General features: G+C 44.1%; 1 protein-coding gene across 1 annotated transcript in view; it reads left to right on the top strand.

The window, feature by feature from the left end:
* Nucleotides 1-17,348, top strand: part of LOC137561953 (NXPE family member 3-like) — a 149,764-nt gene that overhangs the window by 37,209 nt on the left and 95,207 nt on the right. The window contains exon 3 of the mRNA XM_068273298.1: nucleotides 10,686-11,186. Coding sequence (XP_068129399.1) covers nucleotides 10,686-11,186 — 501 coding nt within the window. The remainder of the gene's footprint in view (nucleotides 1-10,685; nucleotides 11,187-17,348) is intronic.

Here is a 17,348-nt window from a genome sequence, read left to right as displayed (position 1 = left end):
GATGCCCCCTTTTCTATGAGAAATCTATTCCTTTTTACAAACAGACCATCAGGGGGCGCTGTATGACTGATATTGTGGTGAAACCCCTCCCACAAGAAACTCTGAAGACCGTGGTACTCCTGGCAGTTTCCTGTCTGTGAACCATGTTGCATTGTGGGAAATAACTGTTTACAGCTTTTTCTAACTGACAACATGGTGATGGCTACATCACCTGCCAGCAGTAAAAATGTCACCATGTAATAAATGTCAGAATGTAAATCAGGGATTTAAAAGATTTTTGCAATGGGCAAACACTGACTAAATCATTTATACATAATTATTGTAAAAAAGAAGCATTTTTTTATTACATTATTTTCACTGGAGTTCCTCTTTAAAGGAGCACTATAGCAAATAGCATTTAGGCTACTGGGATAACTCTCATAGCAAGCTGCTAACAGAAAGAGCAACACATATTAGGTAGTATTTTTGTTTGCAAACTTTTGGCTGGATAGGATACCTTACAACACATGCACAGATCCCGGCATCAGTAACAGGGATGATTGAAATCAGCTAATTACGATTACGTGAAACTTCACTTACATTATTGCATTTACGAGCATTATTGCATTGGCTGACGAGCACCTGTTGACCACTTTAAATGTAGCTGGATGCATGTACTGCTGTGTTCTATTGCTTATGTGTGTTCAGTATGGAGGCAGTGTTGGTTGGTTTTCTGGATGTGAGAGGTCCAGAGCCTGGGTGTGAGAAGTCCAGGCCCACCTGCACTCCCCTCCAGGTATCGCATGCTGGCCTTGGGGCCCCGGCCAGTGAGAGAGGTCCTGGGCCCCTGGCCATCGTGTGAACCAATTGTGTGTTTTTAATTATTGCATTTACGTCTATATATAATTACGATTGTAATTCAATAGATTTCATATAATCATTTGTAATTTCGCTTAATGTTGTACCGGTTCACATTTATCTTTCTTTGCAATGTTAACCACTTGAGGACCACAGGCTTACACCCCCCTAGTGGACAGGTTATTTTTCACAATTCAGTGTTCTGCAGCTTTAATAGCTAACTGCAGAGCCAGACAACTGAGCACACAAATGGGTCCCCCCCCCTCATTTTTCAGCCCACCAACAGAGCTTTCTGTTGGTGGGCTCTGATCGCTGCTGCAGGGCTTTGTTTTTTTTTATTCATTCTTGGCTACAGGACGGCTGTGAAATTTGAACTATACTTTGGCTGGGATTTTAGGACACCCTTCATTCTATATTCTACCGTATTTTTCAGAATATAAGACGCACTTTTTCTTCCCCAAAAATGAGGGGGAAAAGTGGGTGCGTCGTATATTCCAAAGATGCGGTAAATGTGGCCACGGAATTTACTTACCGGATCCTGTTGCCGCGATGCTTTCCTCCTCGTCTGGCGCTCTTCATCCCAGGACGTCTTGTCATTCATTGTGAACGTCTTCAGAGCCCCAGCTGCCCGCGCGCCTCTTCACTGCAGTCTTCGTATAGACTGCAGCCTTTCGATATACATGTGCTGCCGCCGCCATCCTTCCTAGTTACGGCGTCCTCCCCCGATGTCCTCCCTAGTTACAGCGTCCTCCCCGACGTCCTCCCTAGTTACAGCGTCCTCCCCTGACGTCCTTCCTAGTTACAGTGCCTCTGACGTCACGCGCACATGTGCGTCGCAGATCAACCAGCAGAGGGCACTGTAACTAGGGAGGACATCGGGGAAGGACGCTGTAACTATCGAGGACGTCGGGGAAGGACGCTGTAACTAGGGAGGATGTCGGGTGAGGACGCCGTAACTAGGAAAGATGGCGGCAGCAGCAGCACATGTATATCGCAAGGCTGCAGTCTATGCTAAGACTGCGGCGAAGAGGACCGCGGGCAGCTGGGGCTCTGAAGACGTTCACAATACATGACAAGACGTCCTGGCATGAAGAGAGGAGACTGCAGCTGAAGAGGAGTGCCGCAGCTTGGACCCTGAAGACCTGCATCCTGAATGACGGGCGCCCTCTGATGAAGAAAGCCAGATGGGGGAGGAGAGGATCGTGGTGACAGGATCAGGTGAGATGTTTCATCACGGTTTAGCTAGTGTAGTGTATTTGGTGGTGGCAGAAGGGGTTGGTTAGTGTAGTGTAGTGTAGTGTAGTGTAGTAGGTGGTTACAGCAGCAGGGGTTAGTTAGTGAAGTGTAGTGTAGTGGGGGCAGCAGGGGTAAGTGAAATGAAGTGTGTGGTGTGGTATAGATGGGCAGTGTATCTTAGGCCAGTGTGGTGTAGATGGGCAGTGTAGTTTAGGGAGAAAGGGTCCATAAGACGCCCCTGCACCATAGACGCACCTAGGATTAGTTTTTTTTTTTTCTAAGATTTTTGCCCCCTAAACCTAGGTGCGTCTTATATGCCGGAGCGTCTTATATTCCGAAAAATACGTTACAATCAGGTATACAGGTCTAGTGGATATTAGTGTGGGGTTAGGCGGGTTTGGGGGTGGTGAGGGATCTAGGGACATTTTGCTGTCATACATGTTTTTATAAATATCCTTATGCAAGTGTTTAATAAAGTTTTGTATTTTTATAACAAATATTTTAGTATTCAATCAGGCCATACCCCTTCCATAGTTTATCTCAAAGGTTTTTTTTTTATTAATTCATTTGTTATTTTTTTATAATTTTTTTTGCCCTCCCTCTGACAGCCAATCAGCAGGATTGTCTCTCTTAAGGTCCGTACACACACCGGACTGGAGGCAACGATGGATCGCTCAGAAACAGCCGTATCAGTTCGCCGACAGTGCGTACACACGCCAGACTGTCGTTGGAATGCCCACCTAGCGGGAGGTGACGACGGACCCCGTCGTTGCCTCCAGTCCGGCGTGTGTACGGACCTTTAGGCATCAGCCTATGAGAGCAATCCTTTTTTTCCCCTTCAAGGGGAACTTCAGCCTAAACAAACATACTGTCATTAAAGAGACTCCGTAACAAAAATTGCATCCTGTTTTTTATCATCCTACAAGTTCCAAAATCTATTCTAATGTGTTCTGGCTTACTGCAGCACTTTGTACTATCACAGTCTCTGTAATAAATCAATGTATCTTTCCCCTGTCAGACTTGTCGGCCTGTGTCTGGAAGGCTGCCAAGTTCTTCAGTGTTGTGGTTCTGCTATGAACTCCCCCTTCCAGGCCCCTCTATGCACACTGCCTGTGTGTTATTTAGAATAGAGCAGCTTCTCTCTTCTCTCTTATCTTTTACAAGCTGGATAAATCGTCCTCTGAGCTGGCTGGGCTTTCACATACTGAAGAATTACATACAGGCAGAGCTGTCTGCACTCTGCAGGAAGAAACAGCCTGACACTTCAGTGGAAGATAGCTGCAGGGGGAAAGAAACACACAAATGATCTCTTGAGATTCAAAAGGAAGGGTATATACAGCCTGCTTGTGTATGGATGTATTTTCTATGTGTGGACATACTGTACATCAACCTACTTCCTGTTTTGGTGGCCATTTTGTTTGTTTATAAACAAACTTTTTTAAAACTGTTTTTAACCAATTTAATGCGGCGGGGAGCGGCGAAATTGTGACAGAGGGTAATAGGAGATGTCCCCTAACGCACTGGTATGTTTACTTTTGTGCGATTTTTAACAATACAGATTCTCTTTAAGTTACATTAGTTATGTTAATTAGAATAGATTGGTAATATAAGCTCTTACTCACCTTGTTTTAAAAGAACAGGCAAATGTTTGTGATCATGGGGGCTGCCATCTTTGTCATGGGGGCAGCCATATTTTTGGTTGAAAGGAGGTGACAGGGAGCAGGAGACACAGTTCCAACTGTCCTGTGTCCTGATCACCCCTCCCAGCTGCGCACCCTGTGTAAGAAAAAAATATTTGCACCAAAATAGCAGAACGAGAGCAACAACATCAGAAATCCCATCATGCTTTGCACAGCATTAGGGGAAAGATGCCCGGGCAGTTTTCTTCTGTGCATCTAAAAATGAGGCTTGTATAAGAGAAACAAAGTTCTGATGCTGTGAAACTGTTAAAGAAACACCAAGCCTTTTCAGTGCTGCTGAGTCAATTTTTAGTCTGGAGGTTCACTTTAAGGGGACAGCCGAGTGACACGGCTGTCCCCAGTACAGCGCTGCAGTAGATCGCAGCGCTGTACAATGTAAATAGATGGCGGTTTCACAATCTAACAGTCTGGCGGTGACAGCTGCTGGCAGACAGGCCTCATTCACATTAGACAACGCGTGCAGGAGCCGTTTCCGGCATGCGTTAAATAGCCTGTAGCAAATCGTCGGGAATCTGCGGTGCGACGCAATCAGTGGCGGTAGCTAATAATTGAGCCCGATAGGAAAACGCCAGCTCCCAGCGGTTCAACGTGCCCAGGTGCATTGAACCGCAACACACCGAAAACGCAGCATCGGGTATGAAAGGTAAAAGGAAAGTCTATGGACTTTCATTTTACCTTGGTTAGTGCAAATATCAACTTTGCGTTGATAAGCAGAAAAAGGGCCCTAGTGTGAAAGAGCCCTAAAGCAGGGATGCGCACACGATCCCCGCTAATCTCCTCCCCCAGGACTTGCCGCCTTTCGGCGTTACGAGGTCCTGGGTGAGCCACCTTGCGGCCCCCAAACGGCGTTAGGCAGTCGTAAGGTAGTTAATTTTTTTTTTCAAAACATTTTTTGACATGTTCTCAGTATTCCCCTTAACATACATAGCAGTTTTGGTGATGATAGCGTGTATGGTTGATGTTAACCGTCGGTTAAAGTCGGCACAAAATTACGGGAAATTTTGAGTAATCATGCAAAATTATGACTGAATTACGTTTACATGCAAAATTAATTACGCATTTTCACTTTACAATTTTGCATCATAATTGCGAATAGTGATGCAAAATTATGATTGTGATTTGGGATCATCACTAGTCAGTAAGTGACGAGGGGTGTGCTCTCTGTTCAGTTAGGCTGTGATAACAGTTGACATCTCTCAGCTGTGAGGAAGAAAGTCCATTCTTGCAATACAGGACCAAAAACATATACTGAAATGTGCTGTGGAAGGCCTTAGGTAGGAAAGCACAAAGGGAGACAGGAGGAGGTACAGTGAGACAGGGGGATGCACAGGGGGTCAGAGGTAGCAGGGGGGGACAGAAGGAGGCAGAGGGAGGAACAGAGGGACACACAGTGGGCCCGAGGTGGCACAGTGGAACTGATGGAGGTACAAAGGGGGACAGAAGAAGGCACAAAGGGGGAATAGAAAGAAGTGCAGTGGGGCAGAGGGATGCACTGGGGCAGAGGTAGTACAAGGCGATAGAAGGAGGCACAAAGGGGGACAGAAGGAGGCACAGGAGGCCAGAAGAAGTCACAAGGGTCCAGAATGAGTGCCAGAAGAAGGCACAAAGGGAGATAGAAAGAAGTGCAGGGGGGCAGAGGGATGCACAAGGGGGTCAGAGGTAGCAGAAGTGGACAGAAAGAGGCACAGGGAGGAGCAGAGGGACACACAATGGGGCAGAGGTGGCACAGTGGGACTGATGGAGGTACAAAGGCAGACAGAAGGAGGCACAAAGGGAGATAGAAAGAAATGCAGTGGGGCAGAGAGTTGCACTGTGGGCAGAAGTAGTACAAGGGGAAAGAAGGAGGCACAGGAGGCCAGAAGAAGTTACAAGGGGCCAGAATGAGGCGCAAAGGGGGACAGAGGAAGGCACAAAGTGGGATGGAAGAAAGTGCAGTGGGGCAGATGGATGCCCTAGGGGCAGAGGTAGTACAAGGGGATAGAAGTAGGAACAGGAGGCCAGAAGGAGGCACAAAGGGGGGCAGAAGGAAGCACAACAGGAGACAGGAGAAGGGGACAGAAGGCATACCTCCCGACATTTTTAGATAGGAATGAGGGACACTTTAAGACACACCCCTGCAACACCCCTAATCACGCCCGTCACACCCTTATTCACTCATAACAGAAATGATTCAGCAAAAGATGATTTTTTTTTAATGCCGACTACAGTTGTCTTCTCTATCATCAATAGTTCTCCTTCATGCTAAGACTTAAAAATACAGTAAGTAGTAATTTATCAATATAAATGATAGAAATAACATTTAGAGTCTACTGTATATGTTATAAAACACATGAGTCCTGAAAGAAAGTCTAATGAGGAAGAACGAGGGGCAGAGTGTTCTAGTTCCCAAAGAGAGACTAAGAAGGACAGTTGGAAGCTATGCGAAAGGGGCACGATGGGGGACAGAAGGAGATGCAGGGGAACAGAAGGAAGCACGATGGGGGACAGAAGGAGATGCAGGGGAACAGAAGGAAGCACGATGTGGGACAGAAGGAGATGCAGGGGAACAGAAGGAAGCACGATGGGGGACAGAAGGAGATGCAGGGGAACAGAAGGAAGCATGATGGGGGACAGAAGGAGATGCAGGGGAACAGAAGGAAGCACAATGGGGGACAGAAGGAGATGCAGGGGAACAGAAGGAAGCATGATGGGGGACAGAAGGAGATTCAGGGGAAAGAAGGAAGCAAAGTAGGACAGAAGGAGACACAGTGGGACAGAGGGTTGCACAGGGGGGTAGAGGTAACAGAAGGGGACAAGAGGAGGCACAGAGGAAAGATTGAGGCACAGAGGGACAGAGAGATGCAGGGGGACAGAAGGAAGCAAAGTAGGACAGAAGGAGACACAGTGGGACAGAGTGTTGCACAGGGGGGTAGAGGTAACAGAAGGGGACAAGAGGAGGCACAGAGGGATGAATGAGGCACAGGGGGTCAGAAGGAGATGCAGGGGAACAGAAGGAAGCAAAGGAGGACAGAAGGAGACACAGTGGGACAGAGGGTTGCACAGGGGGGTAGAGGTAACAGAAGGGGACAAGAGGAGGCACAGAGGGAAGAATGAGGCACAGGGGGACAGAGAGATGCAGGGGGACAGAAGGAAGCAAAGTAGGACAGAAGGAGACACAGTGGGACAGAGGGTTGCACAGGGGGGTAGAGGTAACAGAAGGGGACAAGAGGAGGCACAGAGGGATGAATGAGGCACAGGGGGTCAGAAGGAGATGCAGGGGAACAGAAGGAAGCAAAGGAGGACAGAAGGAGACACAGTGGGACAGAAGGTTGCACAGGGGGTAGAGGTAACAGAAGGGGACAAGAGGAGGCACAGAGGGAAGATTGAGGCACAGAGGGACAGGAAGGGAGGCAATTTGGAAACTAATCCAATTAACCACTTCTGTACCAGCAGTCTCTGCCCCCTTAAGGACCAGATACTGCTGGTACCAAAGAACAGCGCCTCTCAACACACATACCCGCTGCTCCCGTCGGTCATATGATGGCAGAGCTGTGTGAGCAAGTCAGGAGGCGCTTTCATTGACTCCTGATGCTGTCCATCAATTTAAGCCAATGGGATTGGCTCACAGTGATGACAAGGTCAGGAGCCAATGAAATCACCTCCTGACCGATTCCCACAGCTCTGCCATCATATAGATGGCACAGCAAGTGATCTGCGGAGGGGAGAGAGTGATGCAATTGGTGGTGGAGGCAGGAGAGTGCGGCGGGATGATTGAAGTCTATGCCCTGGCAGTGGTAAGGGGATCAAAACCGGGTGTAGATTTCAGTCATTGAGGTCCGGAAGTGGTTAAATATAATAATTTTGTGCTGCACTTTATTTATTTTATTTTTCAGTTTAATGTTGCTTTAAGAGGCATCATAGTGATGTATAGTAGAATGCAGTAAATTATTTTATGGTTTTATGGTAGTTATGCTGGTTTCAGCATCCTAAACACTTCCTATATCTACATATTGCTGTATATTGGCGGGTAACCCCGCCCTCCTTGTGATGTTATTCTAGGAGACCGAGAACACACCATTCCAGAGTGATGCAACTACCAGCACTTAAGATGCTGACACCTGGGATACAATTTCAGAATGTAAATCAGGGTGAGGAAAGATTTGACAATGGCCCAACACTGAGCAGGGGCGTAACAATACCCCCTGCAAGGGATGCAGCCTTGGGAGGGACACTTAGGGGGAGAAGCCTGAGGGGGGGGGGGGGGGGGGCTGGCTCTGGGGCCCTCCAGGGCAATTTTTAGGGGCAGGAGGGGGCACAGCGCAGGAAGGGGAAGCAGAAGGCACATACATCAGCGGGAGAGGGCTCGACTCCCTTTCTCTAACCCACAGCGCTCCTCCCTCCAGCAACGACAGCTGGGGGGCATCCAAAGTTTTACAGGGGTGGGGGGGGGGGGGGGGGGGGTAGTGATTTCTAGTTACACCCTTGACACTGAGTAAATACTTTATTAAATAATATTGTGAAAAAAAATGTTATTCATTAGGTTATTTTCACTAAAGTTCCTCTTTAACCACTTCAGCCTTCAGTGTTTTTAACCTTACGCATCTGAGCAATTTTCACATTTCAGCGCTCCTCCCATTCATCCGCCAATAACTTTATCGCTACTTATCACATCTAAATGGTCTATATCTTGTTTTTTTCACCACCAATTAGGCTTTTGGGGGATGGTATTTGTTTTCAGTAATTATTTTATTTTCTATGCATTTTAAATTGAAAAAAACAAGGTAAAAAATGGAAAAATACACTATTTCCCCATTTCCATACACTATGGTTTAAAAAACAAAAAGAACTAAAAAAAAAAAAAAATGCTATGCTACATAAAACTCACACATTTTATTTTCCCATTTGTCCTGGTAATTCCAACATTTAAGTTATGTCTCTAGTCCAAGATATGGGGATAATATATAATTTGGAAGTAAAGGTGTATTGCTTTTGATTCAGTTTGTTACTAAAATTAATTCATAAGACACAGGCCTCAACCCAAAAAAACCTCCTAAAGGCCAATTCACACTTGTGTATTCAAAATGCCGGCAATTTCAAAACTGCTGGCAGGTGATGTCTGTGGAAGCAGATGATGCATTTTTGGCAGTTGGAAACAGCTGTTATTTCCCACAAATCAACAAGGCGGCCACAGTGTGATGTCAGCACCCTGGTGCTGACATCACACTGTGGGAGGGGTTTCACCACAATATCAGCCATACAGAGCCCCCTGATGATTTGTTTAAAGCGGACCTGAATTCAGAATTCCCTCTCTGCTCTAAAAGATACACAACAGCATAATAACCTTTAAACTAAAAAAAAAAAATCTTTGTTACAGCTGGTACAAATCCTATACTATAAAACCCCTGTGTCTCTGCGTCCCCTCCTGTGCGTGTGTACATGCTTTTGCACTACTGCGCATGCACGGCACTTAGAGCAGGAGGAGGACAGGGCCGGCGAGGCAGCAGACGTGTGCTTCCGCGGTGCTCAGACGTGTGTGCCGTGTGCACGGCAGGCACAGACGTACGCGGCTTATGAGGGAGAGAGCCAGTGTTGGCTAGAGCCTAGCACCCGTTTTTAAACGGGTCTTAGGCCTAGTCCTAAAATAAATCTGCACTGTTTCTACTTCCTGATTCATGGAAGCAGGCATATTGTTACCAGCCGGTGCTTTCAAATGAGCTTATCTGCCATCTCTGCCATGGCAGTCATGTGACACAGAGAGAGATAAAATTACAGTGTGCAATTAGACACAAATGAGGGGGAATTAGACAGGCTAAACACTCTGAATACATACATAATAACAACCTGTTATTAAATACAAAGAAGACCAAAGAAATTATTCTGGACTTTAGGACCACCAAAAAGACTACTCACCTACCGCTAATGATCAATGCAGAGGCTGTGGAGAGAGTTTCCAGCTTCAAATTTTTGGCAGTCACCATCGCAGAGAACCTGTCCTGGGCTGACAATGCTTTACCTCTAACTGGCAAAGCACAACAACGCCTCTACTTTCTGAGAAAACTAAGGAGCGCTAACCTCCCACAGAAGCTGCTGGTTAATTTCTACAGATGCACTATAGAAAGCGTCCTGACCAATTGCATGACGGCCTGGTACAACAGCTGCACGAAGGCTCCTAGAGAAGCCCTGCAGCGAGTTGTTAAAACAGCAGAAGCCATTATTGGCACTGAACTACCATCACTGGAACTTTTGTATAATACTAACAGCGTGAGAAGGGCCAAAAACATTATCAAGGACAACACTCACCCTGGAAATGCCCTGTTTGAGCTCCTTCCATCAGGTAAACGTTTTAGATCAATCTGCACACACACAAACAGACTGAAAGACAGCTTTTTCCCATCCGCCATAAACTTGATGAACTCTGAATCCTCTCTGAAATAATTAACACTGTGTACAAATTGTATAAACATCTGTAATACCTGGCATACTTGTATAATTTCTTCTTTTCCTTGTTACTATCACTATGTTCCCTATATGCACCGTGGGGTTGTCATGAAAAGTAATTTCGTTGTGTTACACAATGACAATAATGTGAATTGAATTGAATTGAGGGTGCATTTCTCTATGTTTTCCTTCTGTCCTGTGCAAGAGTTCAGGTCCACTTTAAAGAAAAGGAAAAGATTTCTCATGGGAAAGAAGGTATCGGCTACTGATTGGGATGAAGTGGTTACGTTTTTTTCTTTAAATTAATTTCTTGGAGAGAAGAATGCATTGAGAGGGTAGGAGTTGAATTCTGTAAGGAGGTAATAGACTCTTCCACACCTCCATTCACAGCCAGTTAAAGTGTTACACATTTTTGCCTGGAGTTTGTTTTGAGGATTTGGGGTATCAAGTTTCTATTGATTCATTTGTTTTGTTTTGTTTTTTTCCTTTTCAAAGATCTTGCATAAGCTTTCCCGGAAGGTATGGCCAATATCACAAGAGATTCATTCATCTATACACACAACAACATCTGCAGTGACATCCCAAGCAATCACCCCTGATTCTGAAGAGCTTAGTGCATTGTTGAAAGTGATTGAATGGCCTCTGGCTTTAGAAAATAGAACCATAGAGTATTCCACCCATCCACAGACCTCTGTCTATGTTTTACTCAATCCTCGGTCTACTTATGTAGTTGGACAACCACTCAAGGTTCTAATCACAGCCAAGGATCACAAAGGTCGGCCAAAGAGTTATGGTGGGGATTTGTTTTACGCTAAACTTCATTCTACAAGCCTGAAAGCTGGAGTGAGTGGATCTGTTATGGACCACAAAAATGGTTCTTACACAGCGACATTGATTCCTCAATGGTCTGGAGAAACAGAGATCTCCGTCAAACTCATGCACTCCAGTGAGGCCATTGCAATTTTGCATCAGAAAAGGGACACACGACCAGATAAGGTAAAGTAGCTCAACTTTGGTCTATAAATACGTAAAAGTTTTTCCTTATAATAGATGGACTGTTCAATAAATTAAAGAATGTCATATGTCAAACATGAGTTATGGTCCTAGAAAGACTTCACTGATCACTGTTTCTTAACCATTTCAGCCCGCGGGGATTTTTCACCTTATGCATCAGAGCAATTTATTAAGTTATTGATCTATATCTTGTTTTTTTCCGCCACTAATTAGGCTTTCTTTGGGTGGTACATTTTGCTAAGAATTATTTTTTTATAAATGCATTTTAACAGGAATATTAAGAAAAAAAATGAAAAAAAAAACATTATTTCTTAGTTTTCAGCCATTATAGCTTTAAAATAATCCATGCTACCATAATTAAAACCTATGTATTTTATTTGCCCATTTTTCTTGGTTATTACACCATTTACATTTTGTCCCTATCACAATGTATGGCGCCAATATTTTATTTGGAAATAAAGGTGCATTTTTTCCGTTTTGCGTCCATCATTATTTACAAGCTTATAATTTAAAAAATGTTTGTAGAATACCCCCTCACAAGCATATTTAAAAAGTTCAGACCGTTTGGTAACTATTTCGTTTTTTTTTTTGTTGTTCTTTTCTTTTAATTGTAATTTTTTTTTCCATTAAAATGTTATTTGGGTAATTTTTTGGTGTGGGAAATAAACAGTTAATTTTAAATGTTAAAATTTGAGTAAATTGCCTTCAAAAATGCTTGTAGATGTAGTTTTACTATTTGGCCTCCTCGCTTCCTGGACGGAGAACTTTATTTTTTTTTTTCAGAAAAACCGCGGCCTCTGATAAGAGACCATCGTTTTTTTCTGCTGGGGACTTTGATCGGTGATCTGGAACCATGTTCCCGTTCACTGATCACAGGGCTACCGGGGAACAGCATGGGGGCACGAAGCCGCGCCGAAGACTGGCACCGCAGCAGAGCAGACGCCTGGACGTGAGTATCACATCTGGGGGGCTGAAATGGTTAATACCCAAATTCCCAAAGAAAGAGTTGGCACATGGCCATGGCCGAGCATCACGGTTTTGCATTCGTGAACGTCTTTGCAATTATTACCATAAAAATTTGCGAACTGGAAATTTGTGGTGAGCCCCATTGATTTCAATGGCAGGAGAACATCAAAAACCTTCAGGGCAATAGGGCATCTCTGTAGCCTGAATTTCTTTTAAACAGGTATACAAAGTGTATATAAACATTATCAGTGGCATGGCAGAGGGGGGTCAAAGGTGAAATGTATCTCAAAAATACATTTTTTTTTACACTGAGGCTTTGGTTCAAGCACAAATGCCAAAAATCACATTCTGTACAGTTTCTAGATTTTTTAATTAAGGGCTGCCATGTTTACCTGGCTACATATGGTTCTGTGCAGACACTGTGTGAGATGCTTACAAAAAATATTTTCATTGTTTGCATGTAAAATCCTTAAATTTTGCAAATCCTCCACTTTATTTACTCGTAGTTACTTGCAGGCACTGTAACATACAGTGGGATGTGAAAGTTTGGGCAACCGTGTTAATCGTTAATGGTTTTCCTGTATAAATCTTTGGTTGTTATAATAAAAAATGTCAGTTAAATATATCGTATAAGAGACATACACAGTGATATTTGAGAAGTGAAATGAAGTTTATTGGATTTACAGAAAGTGCACAATAATTGTTTAAATAAAATTAGGCAGGTGGATAAATTTGGGCACTGTTGTCATGTTATTGATTCCAAAACCTTTAGAACCAATTATTGGAACTCAAATTGGCTTGGTAAGCTCAGTGACCCCTGACCTACATACACACGTGAATCCAATTATGAGAAAAAGTATTTAAGGGGGTTGATTGTAAGTTTCCCTCCTCTTTAAATTTTCTCTGAAGAGTAGCAACATGGGGGTCTCAAAACAACTCTCAAATGACCTGAAGACAAAGATTGTTCACCATCATGGTTTGGGGGAAGAATACAGAAAGCTGTCTCAGATATTTCAGCTGTCTGTTTCCACAGTTAGAAACATTTTGAGGAAATGGAAGACCACAGGCTCAGTTCAAGTTAAGGCTCGAAGTGGCAGACCAAGAAAAATCTTCTAACCAGAAGCAACGAATGGTGAGAACAGTCAGAGTCAACCCACAGACCAGCACCAAAGATCTACAATATCATCTTGCTGCAGATGGAGTAACTGTGTATTATTCAACCATTCGGCCCACTTTACACAAGGAGATGCTGTATGCAAGAGTGATGCAGAGGAAGCCTTTACTCCATCCGCAGAACAAACAGAGCCACTTGAGGTATGCAAAAGCAAATTTGGACAAGCCAGCTTCATTTTGGAATAAGGTGCTGTGGACTGATGAAATTGAGTTATGTGGGCATAACAAAGGGCATTATGCATGGAGGAAAAAGAACACAGCATTCCAAGAAAAACACCTGCTACCTATAGTAAAATATGGTGGTGGGTCCATCATGCTGTGGGCCTATGTGGCCAGTGCAGGGACTGGGAATCTTGTCAAAGTTGAGGGACGCATGGATTCCACTCAGTATCAGCAGATTCTAGAGACCAATATCCAGGAATCAGTGACAAAGCTGAAGCTGCACCGGAGCTGGATCTTTCAACAAGACAACGACCCTAAACATTGCTCAAAATCCACCCTGACATTCATGCAGAGGAACAAGTACAATGTTCTGGAATGGCCATCTCAGTCCCCAGACCTGAATATAACTAAAAATCTGTGGTGTGAGTTAAAGAGAGCTGTCCATGCTCAGAAGCCATCAAACCTGAATGAACTAGAGATGTTTTGTAAAGAGGAATGGTCCAAAATACCTTCAACCAGAATCCAGACTCTCATTGGAACCTACAGGGAGCATTTAGAGGCTGTTATTTCTGCAAAAGAAGGATCTACTAAATATTAATTTCATTTCTTTTTTGCGGTGCCTAAATTTATGCACCTGCCTAATTGTATTTAAACAATTATTGCGCATTTTCTGTAAATCCAATAAACTTAATTTCACTTCTCCAATATCACTGGGTGTGTCTCCTATATATGATATATTTAACTGACATTTTTTTATTGTAACAATCAACGATTTATACAGGAAAATCATGACGATTACGGTAACAAGGTTGCCCAAACTTTTGCATCCCTCTGTAAGTCATGGAAAAAAAGTGGCATGTGAAAGCATAACACTGTATGAGACACCTGAAATATCAGGCATTGTATATTAACATTTTCCACCTTTAGGCAAATAATTTTGCATACTTCAATGTAAATAGATAAAGGGAGGGGGGACACCAAGAGCCCAATAGTGTGATATTGTATAGATGATAATTAATAATGAGTAATATAACAATTTAATACTCACAAACCAGGGTTACCATTAGGCAACCACTGTGAAGGCAGGTGGGGAGATTAACCTGACCCCACTCAGGATTAAAAGTCGCTCTCTGTAGATGGGAAGAAGATGGATACAACCCTCCACCAAGGGTGGACTTAGCAATATGTAGAAGCTTTCCAGAGGCGCCAATAGAATAAAAGTCACTTAAACGAGCTTAAAACCGATGGGGCAGTGGTGGATCTATCCCATCCATGCAGACAAAGCAAACAAAGGAAGGACTGTGGCATTAACAGTCAAACAACGATTTATTTATACTCCACAGTAAAAATAGGCAACGCGTTTCGCGGGCTCAATCCCGCTTCATCAGGGTTATCAAAAAGGAGCATACAGCTTAACAGCATCAAAACCACACTGAGCGCCTCAATGTAAATAGGAACAGATGACATACTGGGTGCTAAAGGTGGTGGGCATGAGACCTGCTGTAACAGGCAAAATGTTTACATTTTAAATAATGTATTACATTTTAAATGTTTTCTATTACTAGCATGTGCCAGCCAAATACTGTAATTGTACATATTCCAATGGAAGTGGTAACAAATGACATACCAGGTGCTGAAGGTGGTGCAGGATTGCTGTCCCTGTGGCCAAGGCAGGCATGAGGCCTGTTGTAACAGGAAACATTTTTAAATGTTAAAGAGACTCTGTAACAACAAAAACCTCCCCTGGGGGATACTCACCTTGGGTGGGGGAAGCCTCCGGATCCTAATGAGGCTTCCCACGCCGTCCTCTGTCCCACGGGGGTCTCGCCGCAGCCCTCCGAACAGCCGGCGACTGTGCCGACTGTCAGTTCAATATTTACCTTTGCTGGCTCCAGCGGGGGCGCTGTGGCGACTTTCGGCACGGAAATAGATGGAAATACCCGATCTCCGTCGGGTCCGCTCTACTGCGCAGGCGCCGGAAACTTGCGCCTGCGCAGTAGAGCGGACCCGACGGCGATCGGGTATTTCCGCCTCCTTCGGAGCCGACAGCCGCCAGAGCGCCTGCGCAGGAGCCAGGAAGGTAAATATTACGTCACGGCTGTACGGAGGGCTACAGCGAGACCCCCGAGGGACGCAGGACGGCGTGGGAAGCCTCATTAGGATCCTGAGGCTTCCCCCACCCGAGGTGAGTACCCCCCAGGGGCCGTTTTGTCGTTACAGTTCCTCTTTAAAGCGGATCTGAGATGCAAAAACTAACTATAACAAGTAACTTGTCTATATATCTTATCTAAAGTTTAGATAGTTTACACAGCAAATCTAGCTGCAAACAGCTTTAATAGAATATTATTATTTCTTCCTGTGATACTATGACAACAGCCATGTTGTTTGTAAACATTACACAGAGGCAGGCTTATCTGCATCTTGAGCACAAAAAAACTAATCCCCCTCCTCCTCCCCTCTGCCTCTGAAATCTCTGGCTAGTAATACCTCCCCCTCCTCCTGCCCAGACTGAGCTCCCATGAGCCCTTGCTACTGCCAAGGCTCTCTGAAAACCTGTGGGCGTGGTTTATTTAGTTTATAGGGAATAAGAGTATTAAAACAAAAACAAATTAAATAATTTAGTATGTAACATATTTTTTTCTATCACTACACATTTATGAAATTTGGGCACATTTATGAAATTTGAAATTATTTAAAGGACCACTATTGCGAAAATCACAAAATTCAAAATACACACAAACACATACAAATAAGAAGTACTTTTCTTCCACAGTAAAATGAGCCATAAATTGCTTATCTCTATGCTGCTGTCACTTAGTAGGTAATAGAAATCTGGCAGAACCGACAGGTTTTAAACTAGCCCATCACCTCATAGGGGATCCTCAAGGTTTTCTTTAATTTCAATAGCACTTAGTGAATGGCAGTTGCTCTATTCAACTGCCAAAAAACTGTGCAGCGAGCTTGGAGGCTAGCCAGCATCTCTGTATAAATCCTTTTCAGGGACAGTCTTTATAAATAATAAAGACCATGCTGGGAATACCCCATGAAGAGATGGACTAGCCCAAAACCTGTCGCTTCTGTCAGATTTCTACTACCTACTGTAAGTGGCTGCAACATAGAGAAAGGTAATTTATGGCTCATTTTACTCTAGAAGACATGTACTTCTTATTTGTATGTGTACCTGTATTTTAATTTAAATGTTACCATTTTCCGTGATAGTTCTCTTTTAATATATTACAAATTATTCCTATGTGGGTGTTGGTCTTACCAGGACTGATTTGCTGGTGATAATTAAAAACAATGGTGCATGAGCCAGCCTGGGGCCCCGGAAACTCTCACTGCCCGGGGCCCCAGAACCAGCATCTAACACCATATGTGAGCGCAGCCAAGACCTTGGAGCTGCCACCTCCAAGGCCTGTCTCCTACTGCTCTAAAACTTACCAGACACACAATTGGAGAACCTCACTCCCAAACAGTTCTCTGCTGCTTTATAAAGCCTGCAGGCTGCTTATAAGCCAATGAAAAGTGCACACATAATACACCTAGCTTGCAGTGATAATCAAGCAAAAGCTGAGCAAGTCAGCCAATTAGTAGGAGAGGGCTTCAGTTGCATATAGACAATGGCTATATGACCAGCAGGGGGCACCAGCGTGCAGGATATTCCATCTCATCTGCCCCCCTCCTAACTAATCCTAACTAAACTGCATGGGATACCACAATAATTAAAAACAATGGTGCATGAGCCAGCCTGGCTTATAAGCAGCCTGCAGGCTTTAAAAAGCAGCAGAGAACTGTTTGGGAGTGAGGTTCTCCAATTGTGTGTCTGGTATGATTTGCTGGTGA

This window comes from Hyperolius riggenbachi, chromosome 3 (assembly GCF_040937935.1).
Source record: "Hyperolius riggenbachi isolate aHypRig1 chromosome 3, aHypRig1.pri, whole genome shotgun sequence".
Lineage (NCBI taxonomy): Eukaryota > Metazoa > Chordata > Amphibia > Anura > Hyperoliidae > Hyperolius > Hyperolius riggenbachi.
Note: the sequence above shows the minus strand (reverse complement) of the source record. Positions and strands in the feature narration are given on the sequence as shown.